This window comes from Medicago sativa, chromosome 3 (assembly GCF_051527215.1).
Source record: "Medicago sativa cultivar Bolivia chromosome 3, Bolivia_mono, whole genome shotgun sequence".
Classification (NCBI taxonomy): Eukaryota; Viridiplantae; Streptophyta; class Magnoliopsida; order Fabales; family Fabaceae; genus Medicago; species Medicago sativa.
Window position 1 is genome coordinate 75,162,191 of NC_140751.1, and position 16,451 is coordinate 75,178,641.

At 32.1% G+C, this 16,451-nt stretch overlaps 2 protein-coding genes and 1 non-coding gene across 6 annotated transcripts; 1 reads left to right on the forward strand and 2 right to left on the reverse strand.

Moving 5' to 3' along the window:
- LOC146940177 (uncharacterized) lies at positions 1-3,554 on the forward strand. Of its 3 annotated transcripts, none has more exons than XM_085753819.1 (5): positions 1-471; positions 556-981; positions 1,072-2,404; positions 2,497-2,643; positions 2,743-3,554. In XM_085753819.1, exons 2-5 carry the CDS (start codon positions 928-930, stop codon positions 3,225-3,227), a joined length of 2,019 nt encoding a protein of 672 aa, XP_085609945.1. In that variant the 5' UTR covers positions 1-471; positions 556-927; the 3' UTR covers positions 3,228-3,554. The 3 variants fall into 3 exon arrangements, with proteins under 3 accessions (XP_085609945.1, XP_085609944.1, XP_085609946.1); XM_085753818.1 differs by having other exon boundaries at positions 1-176; XM_085753820.1 differs by having other exon boundaries at positions 1-176; positions 942-981.
- On the reverse strand, positions 2,828-6,394 carry LOC146940178 (Ubiquitin carboxyl-terminal hydrolase family protein). 2 transcript variants are annotated; one of them, XM_085753822.1, is made up of 2 exons: positions 4,950-6,394; positions 2,828-4,100 (listed from the first exon to the last, which is right to left on the reverse strand). In XM_085753822.1, the coding sequence occupies exon 1, from the start codon at positions 6,363-6,365 to the stop codon at positions 5,157-5,159; it is 1,209 nt and encodes a 402-aa protein (XP_085609948.1). In that variant the 5' UTR covers positions 6,366-6,394; the 3' UTR covers positions 2,828-4,100; positions 4,950-5,156. The 2 variants fall into 2 exon arrangements, with proteins under 2 accessions (XP_085609948.1, XP_085609947.1); XM_085753821.1 differs by having other exon boundaries at positions 4,920-6,394.
- Positions 6,395-6,497: 103 nt separating this feature from the next.
- On the reverse strand, positions 6,498-6,580 carry TRNAY-GUA (transfer RNA tyrosine (anticodon GUA)). The gene is given in 2 exon segments: positions 6,498-6,533; positions 6,544-6,580. It is a non-coding gene; the product is annotated as a tRNA-Tyr (tRNA).
- Positions 6,581-16,451: the final 9,871 nt, after the last annotated feature.

Sequence of the window (16,451 nt, forward strand, 5' to 3'; positions counted from 1 at the left end):
ACACAACCTCAACCTCTCCACTTTCACTTGTTTGATTTCAAGTACGACAGACACACAACACAGTGACACACACAACGAATTTTGTTCTTCTGAGGAATACCCGTACAAAGTACAAACACATCAGATAAATCTGGTCTCAACTAGTTTGACAATCTGGCCAAACTCCATTTCAAAAGGTTCGGTTTTTTACCATAAAATCTGTGTTCATATGCGTGTGTTAGTTCATGTTTCCTTTGACCCTTGAAATAATGGCTCATATGTCTGCTTTTTATTTTTGCCAAAACATATTCATTGAATTTGTAACCTACCCTTTATAAAAAGAGTATATATTCTTATTGGATTGATGCAGTGTATGTGCTACAAGTTATAGACATTATATATATATACAACTTTTTAAAAGAATTTATTCGTGGGTTGCCATTTTTGTTTTTGTTGTTTATCTGAACCATTGGTTGCTTTTCAATTGTGTAGGTCTATTTTAAGAAACAAATATTCATCATGGAACTTTTAGATTTGTTGCATATCTGAACCATTGGTTGGTTTTCAATTGTGTAGGTCTATTTCAAGAAACAAATATTCATCATGGAACTTTGAAGAGTTGAAGCATCAGTATATATTACTCTGGCCAACTCTCTAGCTATATCTCCACCACCAACTTCAGCAGGCGTTGGTGCTTGGCATTCTGGTCCAAAATTTTGTTTGGACAGACTCCTATTTCTTGTCCTGCTCCTTCTCACTGATTATGGCTAACTTCTTTTGATTCACTCTTTTGCAATGTAATAATATATACTCTCAGACATCTCTGTTATTTGTTAAATCATCATGGAGTAGTGATGTAAGGCAATAAGATTGTGTATACAAACTATCACAAGGTTTGAAAGATTGAATATAAAAGGATTGATAACAAAAGCTTATTCATCTTCTGCCATGGCTATGTGTAGATGTGTCTCTGTTTTGATTGGAAGGAAGGGTAAAATCAAGGTAAAAATAATATATTCGGATATTGCGTCTGATTTTTGTCTATTCGAGGTTGACATAAACCATAAAATTTACTTGCTTTGGTCTTTTCAGGGCATTGAAGGATCTTCAAAAGGGGACCTCAAAAAGTTACATGCCAAAGTACAACACCCAACGATATCTTCGAAGAGTCGTGATATAAAGCCAGATGACACCCATGATGTTACAACCGGTGGTACCCAGATGAATTCAAGGTGCGATGTGAAAGTTCTAAGTCCCGAGAGCCCTATGAAGACTGAAGTAGAGGAAGCTTATGAAGGGGAAGATGAACATGAAGATTCACCATCCATCAAGAGAGAGCTCTCTGATTTTGATCTCCAAGTTCATGAAGCTGTTGCAAGCAAAGTAGGATATGACCCAACAGGTAAAGAGATTAACTCCCCCAGTTTATATAAAAAACAAACCAACATTCAATTGGAAGACGAAGATGATAAATACGACAAAAACAGTGTTGATTTAATCCAAAGTGGGCATGTCAGTGATCCTGGGATGGGCAAGCCTGACTTCTGGGCTTCTCCAGAGCTCAAGCGATCTTGCTCTAACCTGGAAAGAAGGGATATATTTAGGAAAACAGCTCATCCCTTTCCATCTTCAAAGTCACATTCTTTTGAGGATTTGCAGGAATTATCAGCAAATCAGTTGGTTAATCTAGAGAGCCCCAGGTCTGTGATGACTCAGCGCAGTGCTGATAGAGTGATGTTGAAAAGGCGTTCGTCTAGTCAAGTTCTCCCTTCTGGAAGTAAAAAATTGTGGTGGAAGTTGTTCCTCTGGAGCCACAGGAATATTCATCAACCTTGGGTCAGCAAATCAACACAATTACATCCAGCAAGTGCTGTTTTTAATAGTCAATGCGGGTACTCTTCAGACATCATGGAACCAAAACAAGGTAAGACATTGAGACATGTGGGATCACCCTCTCATGCATCATCTTCGGGGGAGTACTTTAGCAAAAGCGGCAAAGATAAAAATATTGATAATCAAAAGTGGAGCAGATTTCACACAGAAAATAACTTCGATTTTCGGACAGAAAATCAATGGGTAGCTTTCTCAACAGAATCATCCTCCTTTAACAGAGTGGATGAGTGGGTGAAAGATCTTGAAAATCAGCAGCCACCTTCTGAGGATGATTTTGCTGATGACAATATTGGAACCACTGTCTTGCCACCTTCTCCGGATGCTGATAGATCAATGGCAAGAATCACAACTCAGTTACCTCGAAATCAAGATGCCAATCTTTCAAAGGATATTTTGTATGCCAATAATGTGGTGCAATCTCTGAATCCAGCCTCAACTGCAGCTCATATATCTGGTATTGGTATGAAAGCCATCCCCGCAATTACACACTTCTCCAGTCTTCGCTCGGTGAATCTGTCAAACAATTTCATAGGTATAACTCATTTGAGAGAAGAAAATAGTCTTTAATATGATTACAAATAAAAAAAAATACTAACTTTGGCTTTCCTCTTCATTGTTTTGCAGTTCATATCACACCTGGATTTCTCCCAAAGGGTCTTCATACACTTAATTTGTCAAGAAACAAGATCAGCACCATTGAGGGCCTCCGGGAATTAACCCGATTGCGGGTACTTGACCTAAGTTATAATCGCATTTCAAGAATTGGACAAGGTTAGTTTCTATACCAGCTGATGCTCAATGAAGGTTTTTTATTTCTCGAATCTTAGTCTTCACAGAGTATTTTCAAAATTATTTACTCTGTTTTATCAGGGCTATCAAGTTGTACACTGGTCAAAGAGCTATATCTTGCGGGAAACAAGATAAGTGATGTTGAGGGCCTACACAGGTTATTCAAGCTAACAGTTCTGGACTTGAGCTTTAACAAGATCACGACAACAAAAGCACTGCGCCAGCTTGTAGCTAACTACAACTCAGTTCAGGCCTTGAATCTGCTCGGAAATCCAATTCAAAGCAACATGAGTGATGAGCAGTTGCGCAAAGCAGTTTGCGATCTTCTTCCAAAGCTAGTGTACCTGAACAAGCAATCAATCAAGCCTCAAAGGGCACGAGAGATGCTAACTGATAGTGTTGCCAAAGCTGCACTTGGAAACAGCAGCCGGACCCCCAAAAGAAGAACACTGAAGAAAGGTGGCCAAGGAGGATCAAGTTCCTCCAGTGTGCATAGAAGTAGAAGCAGTGCTAGTTTAGCCCAGAATAGCAGGCAAAGGTCAAAAAGTCAAACTAAGCATCATTAGTTGTCTGAAAAAGGAACAGTTCATCAGTCCTTTATGTTTCCAAGGCTTTATAAAGTGGAGTTCAACCTGTAACCAAACTAGTAAGGTAATGTTTGGTTGTGGGATGTGTTGTGTTTGCTTCAACCAGTAATTATTAGTACATTGCCATAAAGGAGACTACACAAGGTTGCTAGACATTGACAGTCTCTTTGTCAAAGATTTGATGTAATAAAGTCACCATTATCTACATTCTGCAAATGTAATGTATGGAACTCAATTCATCATCTGGAAATTCTGTGAACTTCATGTATACAATTTTGACTGTACGAAACATGTTGGCCAGCCTAATTTATATAGTTGCTACTATCATCATCATGAAAACCATATCTGAGAACTGAATACCATGGCAAGTGAAAAATTCAAAGGAAGCACTATTAATTTTCAGCTCAGAAGCTGTTACTAAAAATGAAATATGCCACAACAAAACTCCAATATATGTGGTAACTGATTGAAGGTCACAGCTCTTGTCAAAAACAAAATACAATTGAAGGTCACGGGAGACCTGAATCTGAACAAGACAGCTGGGAACTTTTGGTCAACCACCGACAATGATCTACCCTACTAGGCTACTATAAACATATCCTATTGTTTATCATAACTCGGACTCAAACTCCAAATGGAGGTTCAGATGCTCTTCCTATTAATGCAATAAATACTCTGACCAGCATATTCAGTGAAATACACTTCTCAAAAATTAGTAGTTCAAGCTGAGCTCCTTTTTTTCCAGCCATGAAAAATTGATCAACAATGTATGAACCCAAGTGGTGCGAACATACTGTAAACAAATCTGGGTGCCTGCATAATTGGGCCTTCGTAGCCGAAACCATGGCATTACTGAAAAAATAGTAGGCAGGTTAGAAATCAAACAGGGGAAGGGGCAATAAAAATTAGAAAGGAAGACAAAACAGAATGATTTGTTGATTTGTATAATGACTAACTTCAGCGACTTAGATTTTTCTGGATATATTTATATGGGAAATTATACGGAACTAAAAAATTTGTGAATATGAATTTTCAACCTATCAATAAATGGTATTAGCAATTTGAAGAAGCTTCTCCAGAGACTTTTTAATCATTTGGCAATGGCTCACTTGATTTTAACATTTTTCCGTAACTCTTTGAACCTCTCACTAATTTTACTTAGTAGTGGAGTGGCTACCGTTAGCGTCAAAAACTGAATATTGGAACTTTACAACTTATAAGGTTACTGAGTGAGTATTTGTAAATGTTTCACCAAAACATACTGCTTCATTAAACCATCTTGAAACCAAATTCAATTTCCCCCACAATCTGGTAATTGAATCATTCGTTTTAAAGGCGCACACATATATATAGTAACCATGAATCATTTTCTCAATCAAATTTGACTGATAAAAAAAGGGGGATAACTAGTGCAGCTTAATCCAACTGTAACAAGCAGGGACACAAACATGAAAAATATGAAAATGATTTGATTTTTAATGAAGACTTTTTACCCTGTAAAACTCAATTAGAGAATAGAAAACATATCAAAAGAATCACATTGATTAACTATTATAGCAACTAGAGAAAATCTTATAATGATATTGATCATGAAAAAATCATACAGCAAAACCTTGATACTAGGAGACATTTCATAGAATATGAAAGTCAAAAATATGAAAGCCAATATACCTAGATAATAAAGTGGTAAAGTTGGCGAACCTAAAATCTTTGCCATCTATGCAATTCTTAGGACACTAAACTTAAATTTCTCCTTGCCCATTCCTCCATTGAACCAAAGAGGATCTGCAAAGGCAATCACTATAAAGGCACTTCATTCCTGTTTAGGAGAGGAGCATCCTTAAATCGAAAAGCAACAATGGATCTTTCTTTTCTTAATCTCAAAACCCTTTTTTAAGTGATTCCAATTCAATAATCTTGCTTTTCCAATCCAACATCAGAACCAAGTTCCAATTCCTCATTTTCCTGTATCTGAGCATACTTATAAACCTTCTCATTAAACACCACCTGAGGATCCTTATGAATCAAAACACCATTCCGATCATACCCCTCTTTCAAAAACACAACCCAATTCATCTCAGTTCCCGCCAAATAAAACGCCCTCGGCTGCTTAACCAACATATGATAAGTATGCTTAGTCAAACTAAACTCCTCCTTAAACTCAACAAGATGATGAATTGAAGCCCTCTTCTCCAATGTCAAACTCAAAAACTCATGAATCAATCCAACCCTATATTTCTCAGCTTCCAATGTCCACACATCAAACTTCGCCCCATCCGAATAAGGCGAAACCAACGGTAACGCATTTAACATATTCATCTTCCTCTCATCCTCAATTCCCAATTCCAAATCCTTCCCATGCTTCACAGGAAAATTAAATTTCCTCTTAGCATCATCCTCATTCACCATAAACTCTTTTTCAATCGCGCTAACCGCCAAAAGCGGGTCCCAATTAACCAACTCCAACACTCTCACTTTCTTCCCATCCTCATTATTCTTATCATCAACAATGCGGAAATAATTCGGGTATTTCTCAACCCGGTCACGAAAATCATCAGGTATACCGAATAAATTTCTCACATGATGAATTTTCGCAAGTGAAATGCGATGAAACCGCGACATCATGAGAAGTTTACGAACTTTCTCGACACGATCGAGTTCCATTGATTCCATAATCGATTTTTCTTCTGCTAAAAGCTCTTCCATTAAATCGGTTAAACCGAACCACATTTTACCGTCGGTGTGGCGGTAGGTTTGGAAGAGGAGAGGATGACGCTGGATTGATTTAGCGATTTTCCGGCCGCGAGGGAAACCGAGTTCGCGGTGGAGTTTTCCGGCGTCGTCGAGTTGAAGAACGTGTTCCGGTTGATTAGAGAGGTAGTTTTTTGAACGTGTGACGAAACGCATTAGGGTTTCGCGTTTAACGATTTGTTCGAATGCGGTTACGCGGTTTGGTTCGGTTTGGATTGGGTTGGTTCTGGGACTTGATTTGGGTTTGTGTTTTTTCTTGAGTTTTTTTGGGGTTTTAGTGACTAAAAAAGAAGTGGAAAATTTTGCAGTGAAGTAGTGATTGTGGTTTTTGAAGGGTTTAGAGATGAAGAATGAACGAGATGCCATTGAATTGAAATGAGTACAGCATGAATGATGAATAAAATCGAAGTGTGACAACAGCGGGCTATGGTTTATATATTGATGCTGATTTAATTTTGTTAAATGGTGAAAAAATGAAAAAGTTAGAGAAAAAAGATTTCCGACCTACCGGATTCGAACCAGTGACCTAAGGATGTCTATCCAACTACAGTCCTCCGCTCTACCAACTGAGCTAAGGTCGGTGCTTGTTAAGCTTTCGTAGTTTACATAGATAAAGCTGTTGCATATTCCGTTTAGGAATACTGACCTGTATGCTCCCTCCTGTACCTAGATGGAATACTGTTGTAAAGATTTTTGCATGTATAATCTACACTAATTGAAGTTTACGAATGTGTACTTAATTCTACAAATGTTACGTGATTTCACTTTATTAAAGAGAAGAAGCGATTTTTCTATCTAATGATATCCCGAACATGGGAATCATACTTAAAGCAACCAAGAGAAGCGCGAAATTCTCGACTTTAAAAACCTAAACATGGGAATCGTTATTTGTTGCAATGACCCTCACTGGCCCACCGCAAAGAGACGGTCGAGTTACAAACCAAACCAATCAAAGTTTCAAACATAAGCTTCTGCATTTAGATGCTTACCCATGAAACACCACTGCATTGGTTATAGCATTGTCATTCTATAGTTATTTTACGGCATAATGCAATTCCAGAATGATTCAAACTCTAGTCCAAACTCCAAAACAAAATAAAACAAGGGGCTGCATAAGTTGTTATGGTTGATTATTCAATTGAGAAAATAATTCATAATGCTTATGCTTACTCTAAGTTAAAAATAAGCTCAACCATGTGTTAACATCAGGTTTTGCTTAATAGTCATTGTGCTTATTTGCTCCCGCCGCGACATAGGGTGAGCTAATCCAGAATGCATATGCTAATGAACATAAGACAATATTGAGTCAAAAGAAACATATTCCATTTGATAAACTAGATAGCTATGTACAAGGGTTGGACTAATCGGTTTGGCCACATTAAGCACTTCTTTACCCTTTCCTAATAACGAGGACCAATGCATCAGGAAGTAGTTTTGCATAAGGTATATATCATGCTTTGATGTTGCCCACAATTGATTCCTCGACTACAAAGACAGGACACGTAGATACCATCATTATTAACACCTAAAGAGAAATATATAATCGTAAAATAAGATATTGATATATCATCTAAACAAATCAGGCACCACATTTTAGCATTGAACAAGTTAAGTTAGTTATAAATAACAATTATTTAGAACGTGTAAAGTTACTGTGCTAGTGCATATGATTATTATTAAATAAAGCTTGTATGCAATATGTATGTGCTTGACTTTTATTCATGTAAGTAGAGATATATGTCACCATTATGTACAACTTATCTTTGTCATGTGTCGGTTTGTGAGTTAAGGGACGTTGAAGAAGTTTGAAGGAGAAGGTCTCATATTCCATCTTGGAAACTAACATAACCACAAACTTCAGTAACAAACTTCAGTAACATTTGCCAAGATGGAATGTGGGACCTTCTCCTTCAAACTCCTTCAACGTCCCTTAGCTCCCACATTCCGTCTCACAATAATTGTATATTTAACATTTTTTCTTTTTCTCAAAATAATTGTCACTTTACAATACCAATGCAGCATTTATTATTATTTTTCATTATTATGTCCTTATTTAATGAATTTCATCCAACTTAACTACTCCACTAACTACAATTAATAAGGGTGTTTTAGTAAATGATACTAGCTTTACCATCAAAATCAACATCATTAATTATTTCCTTAATAATCGTGCATAAACCTTAAACGACTATTATTTACAGATGGAAGGAGCACAAGCTCTCTTTTCCCTTTTCTGAAATGTTTCCTAAAATTTTAATACTAGACATATTCCTCGATGAGTCACTACTCACTGTTACTGAATTTTGCACTCTAAGCAACTGCAATCATATTTTTCTTACATGTGCATGAGGTAAATTTTATTTATGGCCGATATTTATCTTGAAACATATAATTATAAAAGATAGAAAAGGTCTTTTCTTAAATTTTTGGTATATATATGGAAAATTGAAGTAAGAAGACTAGGCTGGTTTGTTGTTTTGGGGATGAAGACTTCAGTTGCATTAAAAAATCTTGGTTTAGTTATATTGTTATGGGTTTTTCTATCCTATGCAACATTGCATAGGTTAAGGTGCAATAAATGTCCCTCTTTATCAACATAAACTATCAACATAAATGTATTTTTTAATGAAAAATGATAAAAACAAAAAATCTTCTCTCCCCTATTAACCATTCTATTTATTGTAATTTGTATCTTATGAAAAACTAAGAAAAAAGAATATTAAATACTAGCCATCTTCTAAATACAACTCAGTGTAGTTAATCTTTATTTTTCCACACTATTTTCTCCTTCAACGTTAATTCTTTTCACACTATTTTTCTTGCTATCTAAATTTTTGGAGTTAAATTTGTTGATGCTAATTAAATTCTACCATGATATTCCTGATGTGAATCTCATGTCCTAATGCATGGATAATTTTTTCTTGCTTCATTCTAATATTCATGAGTTGGATCTCTCGTGTTAATCCATGGATAAATTTTTCTGTCTTCTATCTAATATTCCTGATGTGGATCTTACTAATTTGTATAATTCTTTCTGGCTTTTATCTACACGAATTTTTTTTTCCAAAAAATTATAAATTGATAGAGAAATGTGGTTGCATATTATCTGTGGATAATTTTCCATGTTTTTATTACCAGAAGTAATCTTTATTGTTGCAGTATGAAATTATAAAAAAAAAAAATCGAATGATTAATAGATGGAGTAACAAACCACTTTTCAAAAAAATAATATAATTAATATGTTAGTTTATGTTGAAGAAAGTGGTACATTTATTGCATCTTAACCTATGCAATGTTGCATAGGATAGACAAACCCTATTGTTATTGGTCTAAAGCTTGTTGTTATCAGTATTCAATGAAAGATTGGATGGGACGAGAAGGAAAAAGAAGAATGGTTACAAATTTGCAATTGAACAAGGGAGAGATAAATTGGGATTGTGGGATTTAGTGATTTAAATTGATAATTTATGGTGCCATAATTTCTAATTGTTTTCTGTCACTTTGGTCTTTGGATCCATGTCATACATCCTTTTCAGCCAAAACAATTGGCAAATCGGTTTTAACGGTCAATTTTAACGTCAAGGATTAAACTGGCTATCGAAGGTACGCATCCAGGAACTATTTTTCATTTTATCATGAGTCAGGGACCATTGCGACTATGAGGTGCAAAGTCAATGACGAAAATGATTGTTTTTTTTTTTTTTTTTTCTTTCTTTCTCTCTTTTGCTTATTACTAATTCATCCAAAGAATAGAACATATAAATAAACAAAATTATATTTTTTGAGAGGAAATAACCAAAATTATAATTTATTTGCAACACAAACATTACATTAATATAATATATTTTTATTTCACATAAATTCAAAAAGTCGAGTATAAGTCAACATTATATTATTATTTTAATTATGTTTAAAAAAAATTATTATTTTAATTATGTTCTCAAAGAGACAATCATCTTAATTATAAATCTTTAATCTTTGTTAACTGATAGTTGACACCATCTTTCTCATCCACCTAAAACATATAAAAATACTAACACAAACATTATATTAATATATTTATTTGACAGAAATTCAAAACATTTGATCTTCTACCTCGATGTTAACTATATCTTTTGATGGGTTTAGAGAATGAAAAAAATTTTGAGTGATTTTGAAGAATATTTTTCGGCAAACTTTTTTTGAAAATTGCAATCTTTGTTGTTTTTTCTGTCTTGTATTATAGTCTTCCAGCCATTAAAAGAAAATGGTAAACAAATATTACTCCAAGTAATGTTAAATGTTATTGAAAAATAATATCATTTTACATACGATTGTATTCTCATTTTCAATTAAATCAAGTGAAATTAAAAGTTGTTGGTGTATCACTAAAATCTTTTTGAAACCAGTCCATGCTTTTAGGAATTTAGAATCTCACGCGGATCCATAATTGTGAAAGTGAGATAGAGAGATTGGAGGGAGGAGTGATTGAGGCTGGTTTTTTATAATGTACAGCGGGTGTTCGAGCAAAATGTTCAAAGCCCAACTACAAAGGCCTAATACCAATAAACCTAGATCCAACATTTGGTAAATTACTCGCAACACACCCTCTCCCCGCGAGGGGTGCTCGGAGCAATCCCGTCATGGCTTCCGCGAATCTCTCTTCGGTGGTTACGATTCCCACGAATTCGTGACCGTCGAGCCCTACGTGTGCACTACAACGGCCTTGCAACACCCACCTCTATATAAAGGGACTCTTATCAGTCCCCAATGTTATAATCTATTCACTCTCTTAACCCCATTGTGATCTTATACACACGCTCCACTATTCTAGTCAACAATTGAGGCTTTCAACTACCATACAGCCACCATAAAAACTGCATCGGTGGTCACCTTTCGATCAGGTACGATCAATGGGTAAGTAAATATTGCACCCATGGCAGTTTGTTTTTCACCATTGGATAAATAAATGGCATCATTAATATATTGGATCTAAGGGCAAGACTTAGTGGAATCAAACTTGTATATGGTGTAAGACTTGTTTCAATTGTGAATCAATTATAATTTATTTTTTTTAAATTATAAAGTTTCATCTTTTTTTTTTATAATTTTTTAACAAAGAATTTTTAAAACAAAGATTTAGATGAAAAATTGGTGTATATAACATCTCATAAAATTAGTGTAATGACTCAAAAAAAAATTATTAAGTAGTTAAATTCAATCCTTAAAAAAAGTAGATAAATTCAAGAAAAAATATAAATAAATTAAATTGAAAAATTTAAGAATATAAAAATTTTGATTCGACTCTATTTATCTATATTAAACATGACAAATTTGATAGTGGCTCAGACAATAATTGCTAATTGATTCTTTCAAAAAAAATTGTTAATTGATAATATATTATAATAATAAAAAAATTATAAAATTAAAGCAAAATTAAAAAAATGAATAAGCAAATAAGTGGTTTTTTTAATAGAAGGAAAGGAATATTATTATCATGTTTAGGGACGACAATGAATATTGTTATGATACACATTCCACCCTCTGGTTAGATAAATGTGATATTCATGTTTATTAAATGTGTAATCTACGAATTTTGAGCTATACACGAATATTTGAATATATCTATGGATAACATATTTTTTTATAAGAAGTAATAAATTTCTTTAAAAAAAACTTTAATTATATTTTTTTTTGTGTTAACCCTCTGGTTCTCAAGGAAAATTGGCTATGGTGATTTGTAGTTCACCGGGAGGTAAGTAAAGCCTTGCCATAAAATATTCCACCTAAGAATTTGTCCTTGATGGATCACATTAACCACTCGAACTTATTTTCATGGTTAAATTGATTTTATTCATTTATCTTTTAAAGACAAACAATATTAACTCATGAGTGCTTCCCCTTTAAAGGGGCGCATAATTTTTATTTTTTTATATAATTTTACACATTAATAGTTAAAGAGTAACCGTTTTTGATAGCTATGCATTTGTAAATTTGTCTTTTTCTTTTATTTTATGTATATGTGCAAAAAGAAAGAAGAAATTAAAAACATAATATATCAAATAATAGATGGAGATGAATGAAAAGTAAAAGAAACAATTAACATCTTCATGTTTTTCGTCTAATTTTAAAGCGGTAACTGATGTTAATTTGTTTATAAAATAATAGAACATCGTAAAATTTTATATGATTATTTAAAAAATGGTTATTTGATAGGTACATAAAACATAAATGCAATAGAGGTTAAAATTTACAATCACTTTGTATTCCTAATATATATTATTCATTATCACATGACATGCATGACTAAAAATGTCATATTTAATATATGAAAAACAAGTAAAATATGTACTCGTTGCAAAATATATTTGTTGTTTTTGCATGTAGTTTGTGGTGTGTTTGTGATTGAAATGCATGACTCGAAGTGTCATATTTAATTCACGAGAATGAGAAGAAGATAAATTAATTATGTGTGATTTATCTATTATTCAAAATTGGTTTTTAAATTTAAAATTAAATATATGCCAATTATGTTTTTATCTATTATTTAATACGTAAAGCATGCATTTAGGAAGGTTTCTAAAATGCTTCTATTTGTTAATCGATTTAAGAAAGTTGTGAATCAATTCACAACAAGGGTTCATGTTGTAATTGCTATTGGCTAATTGCTTAGCAGAATTTAAGTTGTTTATTTTTTATATCATTCAATATCAACAACAACAAAAATTTACTTGTTTATTCTAACTAAGGCTTGGTCAATTTCGGGAAAAAAAGTTGGCACTATTTTCTTGTGTTGTTTTTTAGATTTATCTGTCAGCTACTCACTGAGGTGTATTTCTTTACATTGATCGACTGTGCATGTAGGTCTATTAGTGATATTAAACATCAATGAAATTGTCTTTTGATTATTATTATTCTTTTTAAAGTTGTAACTTACATATTTTATATTCACTTTGGTGCCCCATAAATTTTGTTCAAGCTCCGCCACATTGTATGTTCAAAAAACTTTGGTTCATGTATGATTGTTTATCTTAACCATTATCACTTTAACAATATGGACTTGGTGCTCAAAAAACTTTCTTTATGAATGGACAAAGTTTTTCAAGATAAGAGAATGAGAATTTGAATGCAAGTAATATTGAATTTCATAATTGAGAGTATGAAAGTTGTTGTCGAAATGGTTATGATCTCAATTGATTTTATAGAGGTTAAAAAGGTGTTTATGAAACAATGCTATCTTTGAAAAGGGTTACAAATGAATATAAACATATTTGAAATGACACCTATTCATAAAAATGCCTTTCTAAATGTGGTAACCGGTTGCTATGTAAGGTGCAACCGGTTGCACCATGTTAACGTTCATTTTTTTCAAATACTAACTCATGTAACCGGTTTCACCTAAGGCTCATTCAGTTGCACATGACCAAAATTGATTTTTCATGTGTTTTTCATGCATTTCTTCATATGAACCTTAAATGATAACTTAATAAAATGTTTGTAATTATTTTTCGGACATTCTAAGTTGTAGCATAAGTTAAAAACGATAAAATCAAAAGACAAGTGTCATATTTACAAAGAGTGTAATAAAGAAGCCTAGGCAATAATCTTATTTCTTTTACTAAAGCCTCCATGAACATTTCTTCTTTTTGTGACATGTGTTGTTATCATCAAAATCCAACCATAGTCAGATGGAGATCTTCTTCACAATCTCACCACTTTTTATGATGACAAACCAAATCTTTGACATTTATGCATAACAATTGACCTTGTAATATACATGATGTTCGAAAAATAACACTTTAAAAAAATGCATATTATAACCCTGTAATTTGATATTCTTCTTATACTTGACCTTATAATATATGTGTAGTCCAAAAAAGTGGCCTAGATGTTGAATTTTTTTATGATTTCTGCAGACATATTTAGGACGTTAAAATATGACTATACAAAAAAAAAACAAATTTTTCTACTTGGGACGGAATAATTATGAATTTGTAAAGCGCCAAAAAAGACTCTTCAAAAAAGACTCACTTACACGATTCTGACTATTTCAAGTTCAATAAAAATATTCCTAGTTTGATTCATTGTATCAGGAAGCTACTGAAAATGAATTGGCATGTAAAAATTAACCATATATGGCACAGAAAATGTGAGTGTTGATTAACTTGCAAACATTAACATTTTTGTCATCATTTGAATTTGTTTGTTTTGGAAACTCTTCCAAGTAAGATGCAAAAGCTTCTTTTTGATTATATTTCTAGGCTTATATGTCTTAAAACGTCTGTTTAATTTCATAATTTTTTTTCTTCTCATTTCCCCTAAGGTTTTACCCTCTATTGCATCCAAGAAAAAAGAGTTTTTTTTAGAGAAACAAAAAACAAAAAAGTTTAACATCTTTCTAATACCACATCCCATACTTCTTATCTAAAAGTTTAAATTTGCACTATCTAAATTTCAAATCTCTTTTATTGTGCTTCCTAAAGTTCTCACATTTTTTATCTGAAAGTTTAAATTTGCATTATTTAAACTAGCGAAAAGACGGGCACGTGAAAGACGAGCACTCACGTGCCCGTCTTTTCGTCTTTTTATATCGTTAACGTTCGAAAATTATGAATGTTTTTTTTTATGAAATTTTGATTTTGATTAAGATTAAAAATATAAATGTTTGTTGCTTTCAAGTTATAACAAACCAAACTAACCATAATTATTTATTTCAATGACACCAACAATATAACAAAAAATACAATCTAATTTTTTTAACGACTCCAACAACAATCTTATTATAAAAAAATTTGTTTAAGGGTATAATTGGGATAATGAAATAGTAAGTATTAATATACTCATATAGTTTGTTACACTTTTAAAATGATAAAGGAAAAAAACTGAACTTATATATACCCATATCATAATTGTTGCACTTTTATTTTAATATTCTAACTAGTTTATTTATCCGGCATTGCCCGGGTTAGACATACAATTAAGGATGACCAACATTTGGAATGCATAGTATCTGCAAATAAAATTCGCCACGATCTAGTACGGGATGAATATCTTAATGGGTACACAAGAATATAATAAAATAAATCATATTTTAAGTATCTGTAAATTAATAGATGCACATGCGGATGAAATTAAATGGATTTAGTAAAATTATTAACACGTATAGAATATAATAAACATTTGTTAAGTACCCGGACTCGCATAAATCCATACCTGTTATTAAATTAGTAAACTTATATTATTGTCTTATTACTTAAATGAAAATATTCTTTTCATGAAATAAAATATAAATGGATTTTCTAATTGATTATTTTTGTTTGATTAGTAATTTGTTGTCAAAGTAAAAGTGTGTGGTATAATATTGAGGTCTTATCAAAATAGAAGTAATAAGTTTAATAGGTGTTAGCTCAATGGTAAGAGTTTGACTTTGTAACTTCAAAAGATATTGTACAAATCTCAAATGGAACAATTGTAAAATGATTATTAGTTCCACAATTATTAATAACAAAATTTAAAGAAGAAATTCTTCATAATTTAAATTATTTTATAATAATTCATTTTTTTGTACAAAAAAAAATATTTTATACGTTAACATTTGCAAATTTTTGTAAATAACTTAATATCCACTAATACTCTTCTAGCATATATTTATATGAATGTGAGAACGACATAAATATTATTTTTATCAAATAGAGAGAGTTAACTATTATGTATACCTGTGGACATTCATTATCATCACATGTAATAGTATAGTAACAACAACACCAATAACGACAATAAAATAATTATTCTCATAATAATAATAATAATAATAATAATAATAATAATAATAATAATAATAAAGGAACACTTTCATTAAAAAGAAACAATCTCAAAGTATATATAGAGAAAAGTATTGATAAAGTCCAAAGCATAATGCAAATCTTACGATAATTGATTCAAAATTGATAAATGTTTATTTGACATTCAAAATAGCTGTAACACATTTTTGTTAAATATATAAGGATGTAAACTTCAAAGAAGACAAATGAAACAAAACGTCCCATCAAAAAAAAATGAAACAAAACGTTGATAAATTTAGGTTTTTCTGTTGTTGCTTGATAAGTGTACCCATTAAGATATTCATAAAATTACATTGTTTTATCTCTTACTTGGTCTATTTGAAACAATAAAATTGCCTTCCTACAAATTTTTCTTTGTTAAATAATCCAATGAAAAATGACAATTGTTTATGCACATGTTCACTCCCACATTAACATTTAATGTTTTATTTTTACAACACTCATTTTTTTATCTAACATAAACATCTCAACAAATAATCCATAACTACTTTGATTTTATCCTTCAAGTATTTTATTTGTTTTTTTTATTACTTTTTTATTTTATTTTAACATATTTCATTTCATTATTTCATTTCATTATATTTCATTTCATTAAATTCCTACATTTTCATGGAAAAACTTCTTTTGCAGT

Bases quoted from the DNA above. Each gene is read 5' to 3' on its own strand.
- LOC146940177 (XM_085753819.1), top strand. From the start codon at position 928: ATGGCTATGTGTAGATGTGTCTCTGTTTTGATTGGAAGGAAGGGTAAA. The intron at 982-1,071 runs GTAAAAATAATA...TGGTCTTTTCAG, and splicing joins GAAGGAAGGGTAAAATCAAG to GGCATTGAAGGATCTTCAAA. The intron at 2,405-2,496 runs GTATAACTCATT...ATTGTTTTGCAG, and splicing joins TCTGTCAAACAATTTCATAG to TTCATATCACACCTGGATTT.
- LOC146940178 (XM_085753822.1), bottom strand. From the start codon at position 6,365: ATGGCATCTCGTTCATTCTTCATCTCTAAACCCTTCAAAAACCACAAT.